Raw genomic sequence first — 16,322 nt, 5'->3', positions numbered from 1 at the left:
TGAGACTAGAGACATTGCAAGTTGTCAGAGGACACGACAGACTCAATTACTATGGTGATATCTAGGTGACTACTAAAAGATCTTGTTATACTTCATATAGTAGAGAGCCATGTTATCTGACCTTTAAGAAATACGTGATTACTGGCAGATTTCTTTCCTCTTGGGTCCGTCCCTAAAGGGACAATATTGTCCATCTGTGTATTTCATTATTCCAACCATTCCTATTCCCTCTCCCTTTCCTGGCACTGAGAAACACAAGTTCATGGTGCAGTCCTTTAGACTTGCTATCATTCAGGAAAATGGTGAATATCAGAATGATGTACTGATATTCATTGGCTGACAGTGAGAGGCAAATCCTCTTTACTGTTTTTTAGTCTCCTCATGCCTTCATCCTTCTCAACTTTTTTTCTCCTTTGCTTTTTCACCCTCAATTTCCCCTCTGTTTCTCCCTCCCTTCCTCCTGCATAATATAGAGGCAACAGAGCTAGGGTAACTAACCATACATATTCTAAAAGACTGTCATAAAAGTGTCTGGGGGGGAAAAACAATATAAACATCTGGAGTCAATTAATTTTTCCAGGAGGTGCTGGTGTAAAAGTCAGAAACCTGTAAACATCAGTCCTAATTAACTCTAGAGAGATATGATGCATAATGCACTGCCATGTGGCTACAGAAGCAAGTTCTGAACAAAACTTAAGTAACAGACGCAGGGAAGGTTAGACTCAGAAGTGGGGTATATTAACTGAGATCAAGTATTATATACTAAAGTAGCTACTCTGCTTTAGCAGTAAGAATGAGCTAACTCCTAAGTTAGGTCCTGTATTTCTACAGAGCCTGGCATTATGCCATGCTGAGCTCCAGAGAGTGGGAAAAGGAGAGGCCTGGTGAGTAAAAATAAAGAAACCCGAAACACATACGCAGTGTCCAAACCCTGAGTTTGGGAGAGCTGGGAATAAGCTGTTTTCTACTAGTGCCTGCAAAGGATTTCAGAAAACTTACAGGAAACCGAGATTAAAAGTTATAAAAGATAGAGGGAAATAATTCAATGTGTATTTTATGAACAGTTGCACTAATCAATTTGCCTTTTGATCTTATCATTCCTTTATTTTTCCCTGTCATTTCTCTTGTGCATGCATGCAACCCTACCTTTCAACCTTCTAAGGTAATCGGGTCACTTTGGTCCATCGGGCATCACCCCAGTGACAAATATGTAAGCAGAGCTTGATGTAACTCCACCATCAAAGAGGGATGTTTGAAAGGCATATGCAACTACTAGAATTTTCTAGTAGGAGTACAGTAGCCATGAACATATGTGAAGAAATTTGCTATTCATTCAACAGTGAATACTTGCTTAGCTGCTGTCAACATGCTGAGGTGTCCTTCAGTTTATCTATTCAATTTCAGTTTTATTCAGTAACAATTATTTTCTTGTGGACTCTCCAGTCTGCTGGAAGCACTGATACTTCCATGCCCTATGAGTGGAAGTACACAGTCATCAAAATTTGATGCTCCATTGGCCAAAACCTTTTTAAATGAATGGGTAGACTCTGATATTAAATATGGTAATGAAAAAGTAAGACCTAACTATATTAATGCACTGTGTATTCCACAAAGGATTTCTTTCATCTTAACATTGCATTTAGATTCTTACTGCATTTTTTAACTTGGTGAATATCTAAATCATATGTAGATCACATTTACCTCATAACAAAACCATCAAAGGAAGAGTTCTTGTTTTTTACCTGGATCTATTCCAATTAGGCTTTCTAATGTCTTTATCTTTTGTGCTGCTTCTGCTGATACAATACTGTAATGCAAAGGATCTTGAGAAATGCAATGGACTTGTGGGACTTCTCCTGAGGACCCGACTGTGACGTCATCATTCTTTAGGTCGGTAATGAACATGCAGCCAGGAGAATGAGTAAAAGCTAGTGGAGATCCTAAAAAGGGTGTAAAAACTTCAACTAAACACATTGTTACTGTAATATATTAAAATATCAGAATGATAAAAATAAAATCATGGAAAGCTATGTGATTTAAAAAAATATATAGACTCTCTGCATGATGGTGCTTGTATCATAAAATGGATGATAGTCTAAGACACAATGCAGCAGCCAATGGACTTGGTGAAAGAAATGTGTACATATACATTTGTAAATATATTTTCACTTTTAAAAACATTATGTAGATGGCTGAGGTCAGATTTGCTAAAGTATCCCCTTGGGTATGAGCTTGAGGCAGGTTTGAAACTGAGTAGCGCTGGCCTCCAACGAAGTCAATCAGGAATTGGCAGCTCTGAGAACTGGGCTCTACATGTTTGAAGTACAGCGTAAAAGAATGAGAGCGTTGACATAAGAACAAGTTAAGCCATAAATGTCTGCAGTGTGTTAGTGGTACAGTTTGCAGGAAAAAAAATTATTTTCTAGTTTCTAGAACTTTGCTGGAAGATATAGTGTCTCTGCACACGTGAATATTCTTTTTTTAATACAGTGATATGACAAAATTGTCAATTACTGCCTGCTATGTAGGAGTAGTCCTTTATCAACTTAAGAAAATAGAGAATAGCTTTTTTGCACTGAGTCTTGCCTACCTAGCTAGAAGAGCTATGAACTGCAGTTGGCGAGGATTAATGACAAAAGCTCACCAGTAAGCCTTAGCAAAGACAATCTCAGTACCATATAAAAACCAGGTGAATAAGCTTATTTAGACCTGACAACATAACAGGTCCCTATGCTGAAAATATATATATATTTTTTTCTTTATATTGATACTAGAAGTACAGGGGGAAAAAGGGACTTGGAAGTCTTAATGAACGATCTACATTATATTTGCCAAAAAATATAGATATGTTGCTGGATAAATTGCATGATCAGTATAAGCAACAAAGCCTATTGCTTGTTTAGGATGGGGAGAAGGGAGTGTGTGTGTTCAAGTCTTGTGGGGTACTGGGTTTTTTTTGTGCTAGATCTGTTACAGAATCACAGAATGGCTGAGGTTGGAAGGGACCTCTGGAGATCATCTAGTCCAACCTCCCTGCTCAAGCAGGGTCACCTAGAGCATACTGCCCAGGATCATGTCCAGACAGGTTTTGAATATCTCCAGGGAAGGAGACTCCACTACCTCTCTGGGCAACCTCTTCCAGTGCTCTGTCACCCTCTCAGTGAAGAAGTTTTTCCTCAGGTTTAGGTGGAACTTCCTGTGGATCAGTTTCTGCCTGAAACTGCCTGTTGGGAGTCTATGGCTAGTAGTTCAACAGTAGTGTGTGTATGGTGGGGAAGGGATGGATTCTGAAGTTTAATATACTTCACCACAGCTAACAGCAAGTAGGCAGTACTTCTTGTGAGAAACTAGCAGATTCGTTTGAAGTATAGGAACAAGTGGTAAGGTAAGATTTCAACCATCTAGCTGAAAAAGGAGCATAGCAGAACACAGACTGTCCAACAAGTTCTCAGAATCTGTTAATGTCAACTTTTTAATTCAGAAAATGGAGAAATTGACAAAAGTTACAGCCAGTTCCTGGCAAAGACAGCAGCCTTTGGAGGCTGGCAAACTGTCTGTGGAGATCCCTTCTCTTTCCTTTGGTTGCAACACAGGCCGCATAAAGAAGGTGAATAAAACCGCTGGGAAGCCCAGGAAAGAGTCTGCTTTTCACCTCGGAGCTGGGACTGGAGATAAGACATTTATGTAAGAAAGGAAAAGCAGCCTCTGCTCCTAGTTGTTGAACCTATTTACAGGAGGTGATGAAAGCAATTATCCTAAACATATGTAAGGAACAACAAGGTTGTTGCAGATCCTGCAAGGACAGCAGAACAAACCAAGGTTCTCCCAACTGTACTGTATGATTATTAAGCTTCTTTTTTCAGTAAGAACTAAAATATATGAGGCTTCATTCTGCATTAGTCATTGAGAACAGTAAATAATGCTGTCATTATGGCTTAGTTGCATTTTTTCCTCTTTGCACTCATTTCTGTTATGAACAACTGCATAAAGTGCGGGACAGATCCTTGCAGAGGACAGAGCCTCCATTATATAGCGCGTCACACTTATTTCATGTTTTTGGAACAAAAGCTGAACGTTCAAAGGCATACAGAGACATTGCAAACTCTTTTTCCAGGTCAATCAATTCACTAGTTGTTGACAAAACAGAAAGATTTGTCTGCTTTGTTTTTTCCTGTATTATTGTCTTACTGTAGTGTAATAAAAAATAATATTGCAAAAGGAAAAAGCTTTAAAATGAAAGCCTTTAAACTTCTAGCTTTTAGTAATGCTCAGAAAAGATGCTTTTACGCTGCCAGAGCTTCAAGTTTCTGCCATGAAAATAATCGCACAAAAATTATATTATTTCAGTAAGAACTTCCTGTGAGATACAGTTCCTGTGATGTGGAACTCTATCCCACAATAAACAATAGCTAACTCTAGGGCAGAGCAATGGAAATCAAGCCTGAAAATCAGTCAACTCATTCAGTGCACATGTTTTTAAACAAATAAATAAAATTAATAAAATTGAAGGATAATTAAAGTCTCCAATGATAATACATACGGCAGTTGATGATTGCTTCTACTCCTGTTACTCCACAGGCCCAAAACACTGGAATGTCATCAGCATGAAGATGAACTGGATCTCCATAGTCTGGTTTGGAAAGATCTTGTATTCCCAACAAACCTATCATTGATTAACAATAAAATCATGGTAGATTCCAATTAAGCAGTAACATTATAAATGGGGGGGAGACCCCACACCTCACTTAATCACAATCAGCAGGCTTTGCCACTGCTATAATTCTAGCTTAACTGGCATATTTGGTTGCCTATGGGTGTATATCCACAGAACATGAGCTGTCTTGTTTTTCCTTTTTTGGACATGACAAGATCAGTAAAAACATATTCACTGTCTTTTGCTGCAAAATACAAGATAGGTGTGTATGCTGATTTTTTTTTTTTTTTCTTCTCCCCCCTGGCCAAGATAAATATTTTCTCCATCAAAAGAAGAATTATATGCGTAACACTGGCAAACAAGAATAAATGACTGCAATGAAAAATAGGTTCTTCCTAGAATATGTTTTCTATTGCTTTAACTTCATACACTCTTCAGCTAGAGAAACAAGGAATCTCTCTTTCACCTCACAGGGTTAGATAACTAGATCTCACTCTTATCCAGCTTTCACTGAGTTGACTTTTGCTTTATTTCAACACCTACTTACAGTATTCTGGGTCAATCTAAGCACATGTTCTCTTCCTTTCATTTTACATTCTTCAGACACTAACATTCAACCACCTTTTCCAGAATTTATATAATCTGTATACATATTTACCCTTTTTAAGGGGAGACCCTCATTTCCCCAATCATCTTGTTGCTCTAGTCAAACTTACGACTTATGACTAGTTTTCTCGGATCTAAGAACTCAGATCAGATATATTATTGGGGGGTAGCATTACCAGTGCCATCCCCTTCCATGTTCTGCAATGTGATCCTTCTGTGCATGCAGCACATCAGACTGCTATTTGACAAATTTCTGTCACTGCAATAAAAAAAAACCTTTCCCCCTTCTGTCTTCATCTGACAGGTTTCCTTATCCTCCTTCCCTCTGCCTCCAGCCTAAACATCAACCTCCTATTTTATCATTCTTTCAGTTTTCTCCTGCAGAGAATAAGCTTATATTTGTTTGAGCTGGATTTTTTTAATCATTCTTGTCATATTTCTAATCTCCCTATGCATTTTTTTCTGTCCTAAGTGGTGTGATCAAGGTATTCTATTTCAATATTTTAAAGTAATGCAGTATTTACTTTCACAGTTATAACTAAGTGAAGACATAAAAAGCATCCGCACATACTTCTCCTCATGCTGTCAATCACTGCTACCCTTTCACTAGGATCTTTGAGAATGAGCAAATATTCACATAAATGAAATACACTTGAAAAATGTGGTTAGACTAATTACCAAAAACACCCCTCCACTAAATTGCTTTATCTACATCAGGCATCTAGCTTTTATCCAGGAATTCTGTGTTCAGCTAATTAAAAACCTACATTTTTTCCATTCATGTTTTGGACCATTAAAAAGGATTAAAACATAGGGAATTTACTAGTGCAGCTATCTACTTCCCCTGCTGCTGTCCCCCTCCACATTGTATACACAACAGAGCACATGCAGAATAAAACATAAAAACACTGACCAGGGTTACCCATGTGAACTGGTGCTCCATGGGATTCTTCTAATTCAGCGGTTGCTAGCACAGCTGCTTCTAATTTGTTTGCAGGAATAGGTCTCATTGTGACTACTAAGTTGCAGCAAAAAGTAGAAACACTGTAGCAAGGCACAGCTGTCTGATAGTTTAAAAAAAAAAACCAAGGTGTTAGCAGGAATATTAAATAATACTTTGTTTTAAATTTGTGCTGTATTTGAATTTAGAAAGGCTGCATACTAACATTCATTTATAATTCTCTTTTTAAAAAGCCTTTCATGTAGCACCTCAGGCAATTATTTGTGTATGTGTAAGATTCAGCAGTGCAGAGGCCAACCATTCCACCTTTGAGCTTCTTTATATAATCATTATAAAATTGTATCCATGTGCTAAGGTTTAAATTCTTGTTTCAGTGCATACAGCATGGTGAGCTCAGTATGTTCTTAATATTGTCAGAAAACAATCCTGTGCTGCCTATATGGAGAGGGAAAAGCTAACAAAAAGTAACACAGTGACAAATCTATTTGGTCTGAATCTATCCTCAATTGCAGTACAATCCTCTGTACCGCAATTCAGGGAAATTACGATGCTCTGTAACACGTGAGGGACAGGAATGCCTATTCTTGGTAGTTGGCGGTACCCACTTCTACAGAAGCAGCGTGGAAGTTCCATAGATACAAAATCTTTTGTGCCTATAGAAAAGGATCTACGGAATTCATCATCCTTATTGGCTGGGATACTGAAGTGTCTTTTCTACTCAGAAATAAAAGCGGAATGGCTTTTTAGAATAAAATGCTTGATATCCAAGTTGCATTTGAAAATAAGCAAGATATGTAGAGCTCAAGAGCTGCAGAGGAAATGTTTAGGACGAAATTTTTATTACAAAAAACTACTATATTTGTAACTAAGGAAATGGACAGTGTAAGGGCTATACACTGATATTCTCTTAATTCTGTAATGTTATACACAGATACATAGTCTTTTTTTTTTTTTAAGCTCGGTAGAAGGACTCAGTATAAGATGCATTTGTTCCTTCTTTGTTTTGACAAGCAATATTGCAAAAAGATTGTCAAATCATAACACTGAAAACAACAAAAGCCTTTGTTTAGAAGAAGAGCCTACGAACTTTATGAAGAAAGCATGCAGATGTACTTAAAAGTGTTCTTAATGTTAAGGGTCTACGTACTGGTGCCAGAATTACACCAAGATTTTCACCTACACTAGAATCTACACTATATACTCTCCGAGCACAAAATCTTAAATGCCATGGAGGATCTCTTAACTTTTGGGGAAAAACATTTTCTGTCCCAAAGGCCTAGACATTTTGGCGTCGCTTCATAGCAAATACGCAGTTTAAAGGCTCTACAGCTGTAGGAAAAATCCAAAATATGACTTTCATACATGCAGAAGAAATCCCTTCTATCCTGGATCACAAAAATCACTCCTCCTGGATGCTGGAGCTGGTGTGGAGAGAGGGATATGTAGAAAGGTGATGGACAGAACTCTACTTGGGTCATCAATTGAAATAGAAAAGGAATCCTAAAGAAATGGCTACCACGGCACAAGGAAAAATTTTGTGACTGTAATTGAATAACAAACCAGGTCAGCTCCACAGGAAGTTGAGAGAAGCACTGAACTGATGCTGGGCATATTTTACCCTATATATTCATGCATTTGGCACTAATGCACTCCTAAAGGTACTATGAGGGTTGAGGAAAAAAAGCCCTGATTTTGGGTGATAAGCACATGCACATAATGTGAATATGGATAAATACTCAAAGACAAGGCTATGACAAATTGTTTATGTGTATGTATGTGTGTAAATACATACATATATATATATATTTTTTTTACCTTGTACATGCTTACGTTACATTTTTGCTCAACGTTTCTTACAGCAATGCCAGCATTCTGTAGTGCTTTTTCAAAAGAGAAGCTGCAGCCTAAATAGAAAGTCACCATGTCCTTAAGTTGTTCAGTATACTCCTTTAGACTTTTTAGAGATCCAGTACAAGCTCCATTCTCATATAACCTGTACTGTAGGCAGTCAGTTCTAGTGGGGGGGGGAAAAAGTTATCACAGCTTTATCATACTTTTTTAAAGTAAGATGCATGACAAAAATTGTTTGAATTGACATTAATCCAGTATCAAAGCACAAGATGTACGCTATTTCATCCTTTTTTTTTCTGAGTGACCATGAAACAAACATACACACACAAAATCCCAAAACATCTCCTTCACAAAAACAAGCCAGCACACTGAACATGTTAGAAGTCTGTACCATCTACCTAGGTTTTATAGGTAGATGTCCCTTATATTTTGTCTGAATGATTAAAAAATTAGGGAGCTGTTTTAAGTCTTGCTTTTAGTGTTTGCTCCAGGATTACCTCTCTTAAATCCCAGAGACACTATAAACATCACCCTGACTGCGTTACTACTAAATAAAAGAGACGTAAAACACTATTATTTAATTCTGCTGGCTCAGACAGCAAGATTTTATAAATTAAAAAAAATTTCACTTTTGCATTGTAATATTGACAATTATGATAAGTTTCTCAAGAACAAGATGATCAGTCTGCTTCTATTCTGTTACACTCATGCATGGATTCAATTCAAACGTAAAGAATTCCCCAAAGGAATCTTATTCAAAACGTACAATGGTATGATTAGGCTATTCTCTGGAGCAATGATTTCTTCTAACCACCATCAGCCTTCATTTCAGAGCTTTGAGAACTCCATATTTACCTGATATCAGAATCACTACCCAGAGAAGGGCATTTCCAATCACCTGGCTTACTTCTGTACAGCAGTGGCAGGGGCCCTTTGTTTGCACGGCAAAACTTTTCAAAGTCATCAGCAAGCGATTTGTGCAAAATCACAACATTTGCCTGTTTATAGCCTGAAATTGTGGAAGGTGGAATAACTGGTTATTAATTCAACTCTTTATTTATGAAGCAATAACATAGAGGTTAGCATAAATGTCCTGTAAACAGCTCCATAAAAATATTAGCTGACGTAAATTTTAAATTCAAAGCTCTGTAATCAAATTGCACTGCAACTGTTTGAAATATCTTTAAAATCACAACTAGATGTACTCTGTTTGTGAAATTGTTCCTGGCTAAAACGACTGACAAGCATGGGCAGTACTAGAATCTGAAGACGGTATAATTCCTTTAATAAACATTTCTGTGCCAAAATAGAACAGCACAACTGCTTTGAGCTAAACAGAAATTTAATAAAGAACCTGGGATATTAATATTCTATAGGAAAATGTTTTATTTTGGTGCAAATTTTAGCACAGAGAGGAAAAAAGGCTACTGTATACCCCACTTCCTTACATCATTTTTATTTAATGCCATCCCATCAGTAAACTCCTGGTATACTGTCATTATGTTGCCAATTTTTGAGAGTTTTAATCGGCTATGGGATTTTACTTTAGGCTGCAATTTAAAAGATAAAATTACAGCGCAAGGCTGAGATTCAGTGTCACAGGGAAAAGTTTATTCATCTCAACTACTTCTAATTTAAAAGAGTGAAGTGAACCGACCTGTTACACTTTCTTCACTTTAGAATCAACTTTTAATTTAAAGTTGACTACTAATTTAAAAGACTACTACTACACAATACCTTCTAAAACATCAGCAGCTTTGCAGTGATTACCAATGATAAAGCTCATATTCATTTATTTAGCAAAAAGAAAAAAAAAGAATCTAAACAATAGTCATTAATACCAAAGCCATTTTACTTGTTCTGCAATAAATACTAGGTGACCAAGCACCGAGAGGAAATTTGGAGCATTATCAGTCTGTAGTGTATAAAAATATAAACTAACAGTCCTTAACTCCCCTGTTTGTACTGTCTTGAAAAATTATTGCTGTGTCTGATATCAGATAGGCAAGTAAGAGGCTGGGTAGAATCTATCACATTCCTAAAAATCACAGTAATCTGTCATCTAAGAGGCAATCATTTAGTTGAAATCAATAACCTACTTCAAAAGCCTGGAGAAATCAGTATTCATTTTAATATCGTATTCTTAATCAAAATTGTCCAAGAACCCCAAAGACAAAGTCCTATTCCTGAAGGAAAAAAGCAAAGCAAAGGCTTAAACTGAGGTAAGCACATATTTGCATACGGAAAGTGCCCACAAACTGCTCTCCTGGGAGTGTTCAGCACAAAAATTCATTTTATTACTAACAAAAGTTACTAAATACAGAAATAGTTTCTTGCTAAATATAGAAAGACATTTTTGTTAAATAAACATATTAAATTTAACATTGAATAAAATACTATATTCAGTTACTCCTCAACCTCATTCCCTGCCACCCATCTGAAATCCATAGGCACTTTCTACTTTGCTGATGATATTCAACAATTTCTGAAACTATGGTTTTAGATCATGCATTCAACTCAGGCACCACTGAATTTAAAATACTAGTCACATTTGATATACTGAATCTGTAGGCAACTTCCAGGTATACTATAGCGTTAGGAAGCTTGGTTATAACTCCTAGACAACTAATCACTTCTCCTAAGAACCACCCTTACTTTCTTTACACATGAAAAGATATAATGGAATCATGTAATGGAAGAGTATGCTCATGGTTAAAAGTTTAAAGTTGTTTTATATGTAAAACAGTTTTTTCAAATGTTGAAAACACCATGTTTAAAACTAACATCAGTGCACACATTTAAAATTGAAGATTATTAACATTATAAAGTATTTTTCATTAGTATTTTTCAATGTCTGTACTGATGGAAAAGGCAACCATAATTATAAGACTCATTGCAATTCTATAGAATGAGCCTTGAAGTTCTTATGGTATAGTAAAGCCACTGTACGCAGCTCTGTTGATCAGTTATTTGCCACAGTAGATTTGTATTAAGATATATTTTAAAGTTGATCAGAATGATGACATAAAATTCTCTCTTTCTGTAGAAGTCCAGCTATGAGAGACACAAGACAGAAGTCAATTCTCCAGAAAGGTATTCAGTTACCGAAGGGTAAAGCTATCCTTACCCTCTCCCCTGTAACTCCAAGCCTCACTGAGTTAATAATGTCCAACTTCTGCAACAAATGAAGCAGGAAACTGCTTCCACAATTACGTACCTCTAGTTCTTCTCCCAAAATGTATGCTAGGCACTAAGTTAAACAAGGTTCCTGTGAAGAACACAGTATGTCATCTTATAAATGTGATAATATATGCATGCAAGAGAAGCCAGATTTGGTTAAAGATTTTTCAAATGTTTTCTGCATCCATAACTTCTCACTGGCATAACTGGTGAGCTGTGGGATACTTGGCAGTTTTGAAAACAAAATCCATGTACTTTACAGAGGTAAGATGAAAAAATTTTTTTAAAGTAGCCTTGTGATTAAAGAACACAACCTCAGGTGCTTACAATGTGATTTCAAAAACGCCCAAGTGACTTAAGAATGTAAGGCAACTCGACTTTTTCTCCTGTTTTGCTTCAGTGCTTTCAATACTCCTACTTTCCTTTAGAAACAAAAAAGAAAAACAGCCATGAATCTAAAATGGAGCCACTTTTACACTCTGAGCTGTTAAATTTACTTACCTTCTGCCATTCCAGAAGTATTACTAATACTAAGTCTGTTGCATCGAATTACTCTTCTTAGTGCATGGGGAAGAAGAGATTTCAAGCTTCCTGTCAAAAGCATCTCTTCAGCCTCAATAGAAGAATGCTGCTGTTATAAATTTAAACACAAAGTATATATATATATATATTTTTTTTTTTTCAACACTTTAAATTCAGATTTGCGGGAGAACTTAGTTAAGTTTCCTCCTCATGCCCGCCAAGGTTATAATCACTGGGAAATTCTTACTTACAACCCAAAAGGTAACTTAGAGCAAAGGGTTATTACATTGACATTTTATGATTAAACTCGAACTGAATCTTTCAAAAAATTAGCCGGAGAAGTGCAGTTTATCATTCTGAATAAAATGCAGAATTTTTTCCTTTTCTTTTTTTCTTGTTAGCTAGTCATTTTCTAGAGTATTCACTTTTTGAAAATTTGTGTTACTTTAAAATTGCACAAGCACAAATGGGTTAAGCAACCAAGCTATGATCTGCAATATTACTTCTCTGTTCAAAAGCAACTTCTCTGTTGCTTTTAGACAATTAGCAGTGCAACTTTGCCAATAAAGAGAACTATTTTCAGAAAATATGATTTTAATATGTTCCATATGTATTATACTTCTCAAATATTCATCATGTAGAAATGAAAATACTCCTGTGGCTATTTTTCCACTGAGAAAACAGACATACAGACGTTTAAGTCATTTTTTGTACAATCTAGAGTAGAAAAAGAGATAAGTACTCTGATTAGAGTCAATATCTGGCTCTTTTTAGATTTTTTTGAAGACTGAAGAGATCTTTTTTCTGCAATCTAGTCAAAGTCCACACAAAGTTTTTATCTCAATCTAAACTAGCTAAAAAGTATGAGGAACTTACTGAGTCATGATCAGGAAAAAGTAAAAGATAGATTAGGATGATTAGGAAAAAGTAAAAGATAGATTAGGATAAAACAGTAATTTGGTTGCTTATGATTTCGATCTTGGCCACTTTTTCCATAGTCTAGCTCGGAAAGAACATGTCTCTCTAATCACTATGTTCAGCTCCAAATAAAAGAAACTGAGCTACCCTCCAAGCAACCAAATTACCAAGGTACCTCCAAAGTTGCCTTTAATTCAGAAGAAGCCATTCTTGATGTCATTCTTAAGAAGTAATAAACATGATAGAGGCTGTGCTGTTCTTTTAAAAGAAGCCAGTAAATTAATGTACAATGAGATGTTACAGACTTCTAGCAAAAGTTAACTTTTCTGTTAAAGAAAGATCCACAGCGTTTAGTATAACAACTATGATGGTACAAGGTGTAACTCCCACAGCGGAGTGGAAAATACGTTAATCATTTTATTGTGAAAATGTATACCTCTGAGCAACTCATTCCTTACTTCACTTAAAATATGAGCAGTGATATGCTTTGACTGAAATTTCATTTTCATCATATGTTGCCTGTCCAAAATGTATTCCAAAGCTTGCAGAATTCTGAGAGGTTAAGTTGGGTGCACTGAAATTTAGAGTAAGCTTTCCACCTGGACCTTGAAGCGTTTATTTCTTATTTCTGAAATGTTTATATAAGGTTGTCAGCCAAAAGAAACCATTCTGGATTTTCTTTTATGAACCCTAACTTACTACTTTCTAACTCATCCTATCCTTTCTGCTTTTACCTATCAGACTGTATGCTGCATAAAAAATAGTCTTCATTACAAAATCATGAATGATTACAAACTTACACTTTAAAGATAACAAGAACTTGGATTTAGACATGCGGCTGAGACCTATTCCAGGCCTGTAAGTGTCAATTTAAAAAACATTATTCTTATTGCAAAGGGAACTTTGTGTGTGATGTGATCCTGGGAAATATGCTCTAGGTGACCCTGCTTGAGCAGGGAGGTTGGACTAGATCATCTCCAGAGGTCCCTTCCAACCTAAACGATTCTGTGATTCTGTGATTCTGTAACTTCTAACACCAATCTGGTATTATTCATTCAAGAGATATCAAGTCAAAGATAGTGATCCTAATAAAAATTCAAGATGTCTTCATTAGATTCTTTAAAATTGTTTTTCTTTATTTCTGAGTATCACTGAAATCCCCTGTAAGACTGATAGCCTTAAGAATTACCAGTTCATTTGGATTTGGAAGACCATCTGAAGTTCAGACTGGTTTTGGACAAAACTAGTCTTCAGCTTCCTATTTTGTCACAAATGCCAAGGCTAAGGTTGGGCAAGCCTGATTCCCCACTAAAAAAGCTGCGCTAAGAAAACTAATTTTCTTCCCCTTACATTTAAAACTTCTGAGATATTCAGATACCATCACACCGGTAACAAAAGCAAAAAAATATTACTGGTAAACTGGTTAGGACATGAATAAACATTAGCAGACTGATTCACCTCTTTCAGATGAGAGAGAAAACTCACCTTATGCCCATTTGTTATCATTATAGTTCCTGTGGTGACTTTGTTGAAGTAGTGAAAACTATAGGGTTAAAATTCTGCTTTATAACTTTTGACACTTTATTTCCTATACAACGTCAATACTAGAGAACGTTCTCATTTTTCTTTACAAGCCCTGAGATGTAGATAGTGATGCTAAAAACTGTTAAATGTTTACTGTAAAACCTAGTATTTGCTATTTGACTTCCTCAGGAATGGCCAGTTTCTACGCATCATGCTGTTTCCCAGTGCTAGGGGGCACCCTTAGGTTTGGATTCCCTAACAGTCTCCAGGGTCTCCTGGAAAATACCTGGGAGTCACTGTGACCATGGCCTATTTGGCAAAACAGGAGAGAAGTACAAGGATAACTCGGGTCTCTCAGTGCCTTCCCACTTTGTCCTGCCAGGCTGCCTAATGAAGTGTACAGACTGGCTTCACGGGGTATTCAAGCAGCACTCTAACTAAACTGCCTGGTAGAGCTGCTAACATAACCTGGCAGAGGTGCTGGGAAGACTGATTGATAGCCCAGGAATTAGGATCTGTCTCTGGCACAGCTTTTCAAATTTCTTTTAATCTGTTCTGAGATACTTTCAAGTAATGGTAAGATACTCTCATGGGGATATGTTGGATTATGATACAGACAAGTGTGAAAAGGCTCTTAATGGAAGAGCCTGCAAGGGCTTATGAGACAGCTGTCATCGTATGTGATGTGCACACTGGATGACCTACGGCACCCTAAGATCTTGCTTTCCTGTATGGGCTACCTTCAGTAAAAGGAACCTCAAAAGCAGGCTAGATATAGTCCTGGGCAGCTAGTACTTGAAAACCAGATCATTTACTGGCTGCATAACAACGATCTACTGAGAGCACCCAGTCTGAAAAAAACATTTTCTAAGTCACATTGCTCAAATCAGACTGTGTGACTTACAACACTCATGACCTGTATTGTAAAGCTTCATAGCACTGAGGTGTCAAGATCACTTCTAAAGGACCTTTTCTTAAATATGCTGTATCGTATTAGAAGCTCAAAAAATATTTATCTTAGAGGTTTGTGTGAATAACTCAACATATGTGAATACTCAACATATTTCAAGTGTATTTTGAGTTTAACATATTAAAATTTAATGACCGGTTACTAAAACATATTGCTGTCTGACACATTAAAATGGTACTTACCCTCTATTAAGCTGTGGGCGCTATCATATTCTGAGCTGCACTTACAGATGTTGACAAGAATGATGGAGCTCCAAAGCTGGAAGGAGATAGTTACCTATACGAATCAATGAAAACATAATCACTTATCCTGAGCTGTGTGATTAGACAGTGATGGTAGTATGGCATATGCCATACCATTAGTTTAAAATAATAAATCAACTTGTCAGAAACAGTACTGCACAGAAATGACACCATTTTAAAAAGATATATATTTAGGAAAAATAGTTTTCTTTGCATCACAGTGGCATTCTGGAAGTATAGTTATGTATGATGTTTTAGTAAAAATTTTAAACAGATCTTGAGTCTGACTTTACTAAGTAGCATAAAATATTACATGACATCTTAATTTACTATACACCTGTGTAGCTCCACTGACTTCAATGGCGTTAGGCAGGTGCATACAATCTGAAGATTTGGCCCTGCTGACCTACAGAGTATCCCATTACCCTGACAACAATTTTCAGGAAGGTCAGATATGGAGACTGAATACTTTCATATTCAGAAATTGTGATAAATTGGTACAATGAGAGGCTCTAAGTCATTAACCATTTTCACATGCCCTTCTCAGCACATTAGTTGAGTACTGGCTCCCGAGTGCAATGAAATGTTGATCTGTACAGACATGATTATGTTCTAGTTCCAAGCCCGTACTTTACAACGGACTGTGAAGAACATGCTCCCTTTATTCTGAATCCCACAGCTCACGCCTGGTAAGAGGCATATTGAGAGGGTGTCACTTCATGCTGCTTAAAAAAACAAAAACAAAAACCAATGCCTTGATGAGGCATAGCCTTGCTTGTCAGACCACTTAAAGATTTGCTAGTTTCTATCTTTAAGTCTTGTCTGATAACAAAGTTAGTTACTGCATACCACGGTAATAGTCAAATGTTGAACAGCAATACTTACCAATGTCCT

At 36.6% G+C, this 16,322-nt stretch overlaps 1 protein-coding gene and 1 long non-coding RNA gene across 33 annotated transcripts in view; one reads left to right on the top strand and one right to left on the bottom strand.

Moving 5' to 3' along the window:
• Positions 1 to 16,322, bottom strand: part of DGLUCY (D-glutamate cyclase) — a 50,591-nt gene that overhangs the window by 17,993 nt on the left and 16,276 nt on the right. For 14 of the 29 annotated variants that reach the window (XM_068946831.1, XM_068946811.1, XM_068946812.1 and 11 more), the window contains 7 exons: positions 15,369 to 15,462; positions 11,754 to 11,883; positions 8,928 to 9,081; positions 8,037 to 8,235; positions 6,174 to 6,324; positions 4,541 to 4,663; positions 1,743 to 1,940 (listed from right to left, as the gene is read on the bottom strand). In XM_068946831.1, coding sequence (XP_068802932.1) covers positions 1,743 to 1,940; positions 4,541 to 4,663; positions 6,174 to 6,324; positions 8,037 to 8,235; positions 8,928 to 9,081; positions 11,754 to 11,856 — 928 coding nt within the window. In that variant the 5' untranslated portion in view covers positions 11,857 to 11,883; positions 15,369 to 15,462. Of the gene's footprint in view, positions 1 to 1,742; positions 1,941 to 4,540; positions 4,664 to 6,173; positions 6,325 to 8,036; positions 8,236 to 8,927; positions 9,082 to 11,289; positions 11,341 to 11,753; positions 11,884 to 15,368; positions 15,463 to 16,322 lie in introns of all 29 variants that reach the window. The other 15 variants (XM_068946818.1, XM_068946825.1, XM_068946816.1 and 12 more) reach the window with 7 other exon arrangements.
• The window catches only part of LOC138067511 (uncharacterized), a 33,614-nt gene that overhangs the window by 2,980 nt on the left and 14,312 nt on the right, over positions 1 to 16,322 (top strand). The window contains exons 2-3 of one of the 4 annotated variants that reach the window (XR_011141614.1): positions 4,579 to 4,633; positions 11,119 to 11,165. The exons of 2 other annotated variants lie outside the window; for them this stretch is intronic. This is a non-coding gene — a long non-coding RNA (uncharacterized lncRNA). The remainder of the gene's footprint in view (positions 1 to 4,578; positions 4,634 to 11,118; positions 11,166 to 16,322) is intronic. One more of the 4 variants, XR_011141617.1, reaches the window with a different exon arrangement.

This window comes from Struthio camelus, chromosome 5 (genome assembly GCF_040807025.1).
Source record: "Struthio camelus isolate bStrCam1 chromosome 5, bStrCam1.hap1, whole genome shotgun sequence".
Taxonomy (NCBI): Eukaryota; Metazoa; Chordata; class Aves; order Struthioniformes; family Struthionidae; genus Struthio; species Struthio camelus.
This window is presented reverse-complemented; position numbering and strand designations above follow the sequence as displayed.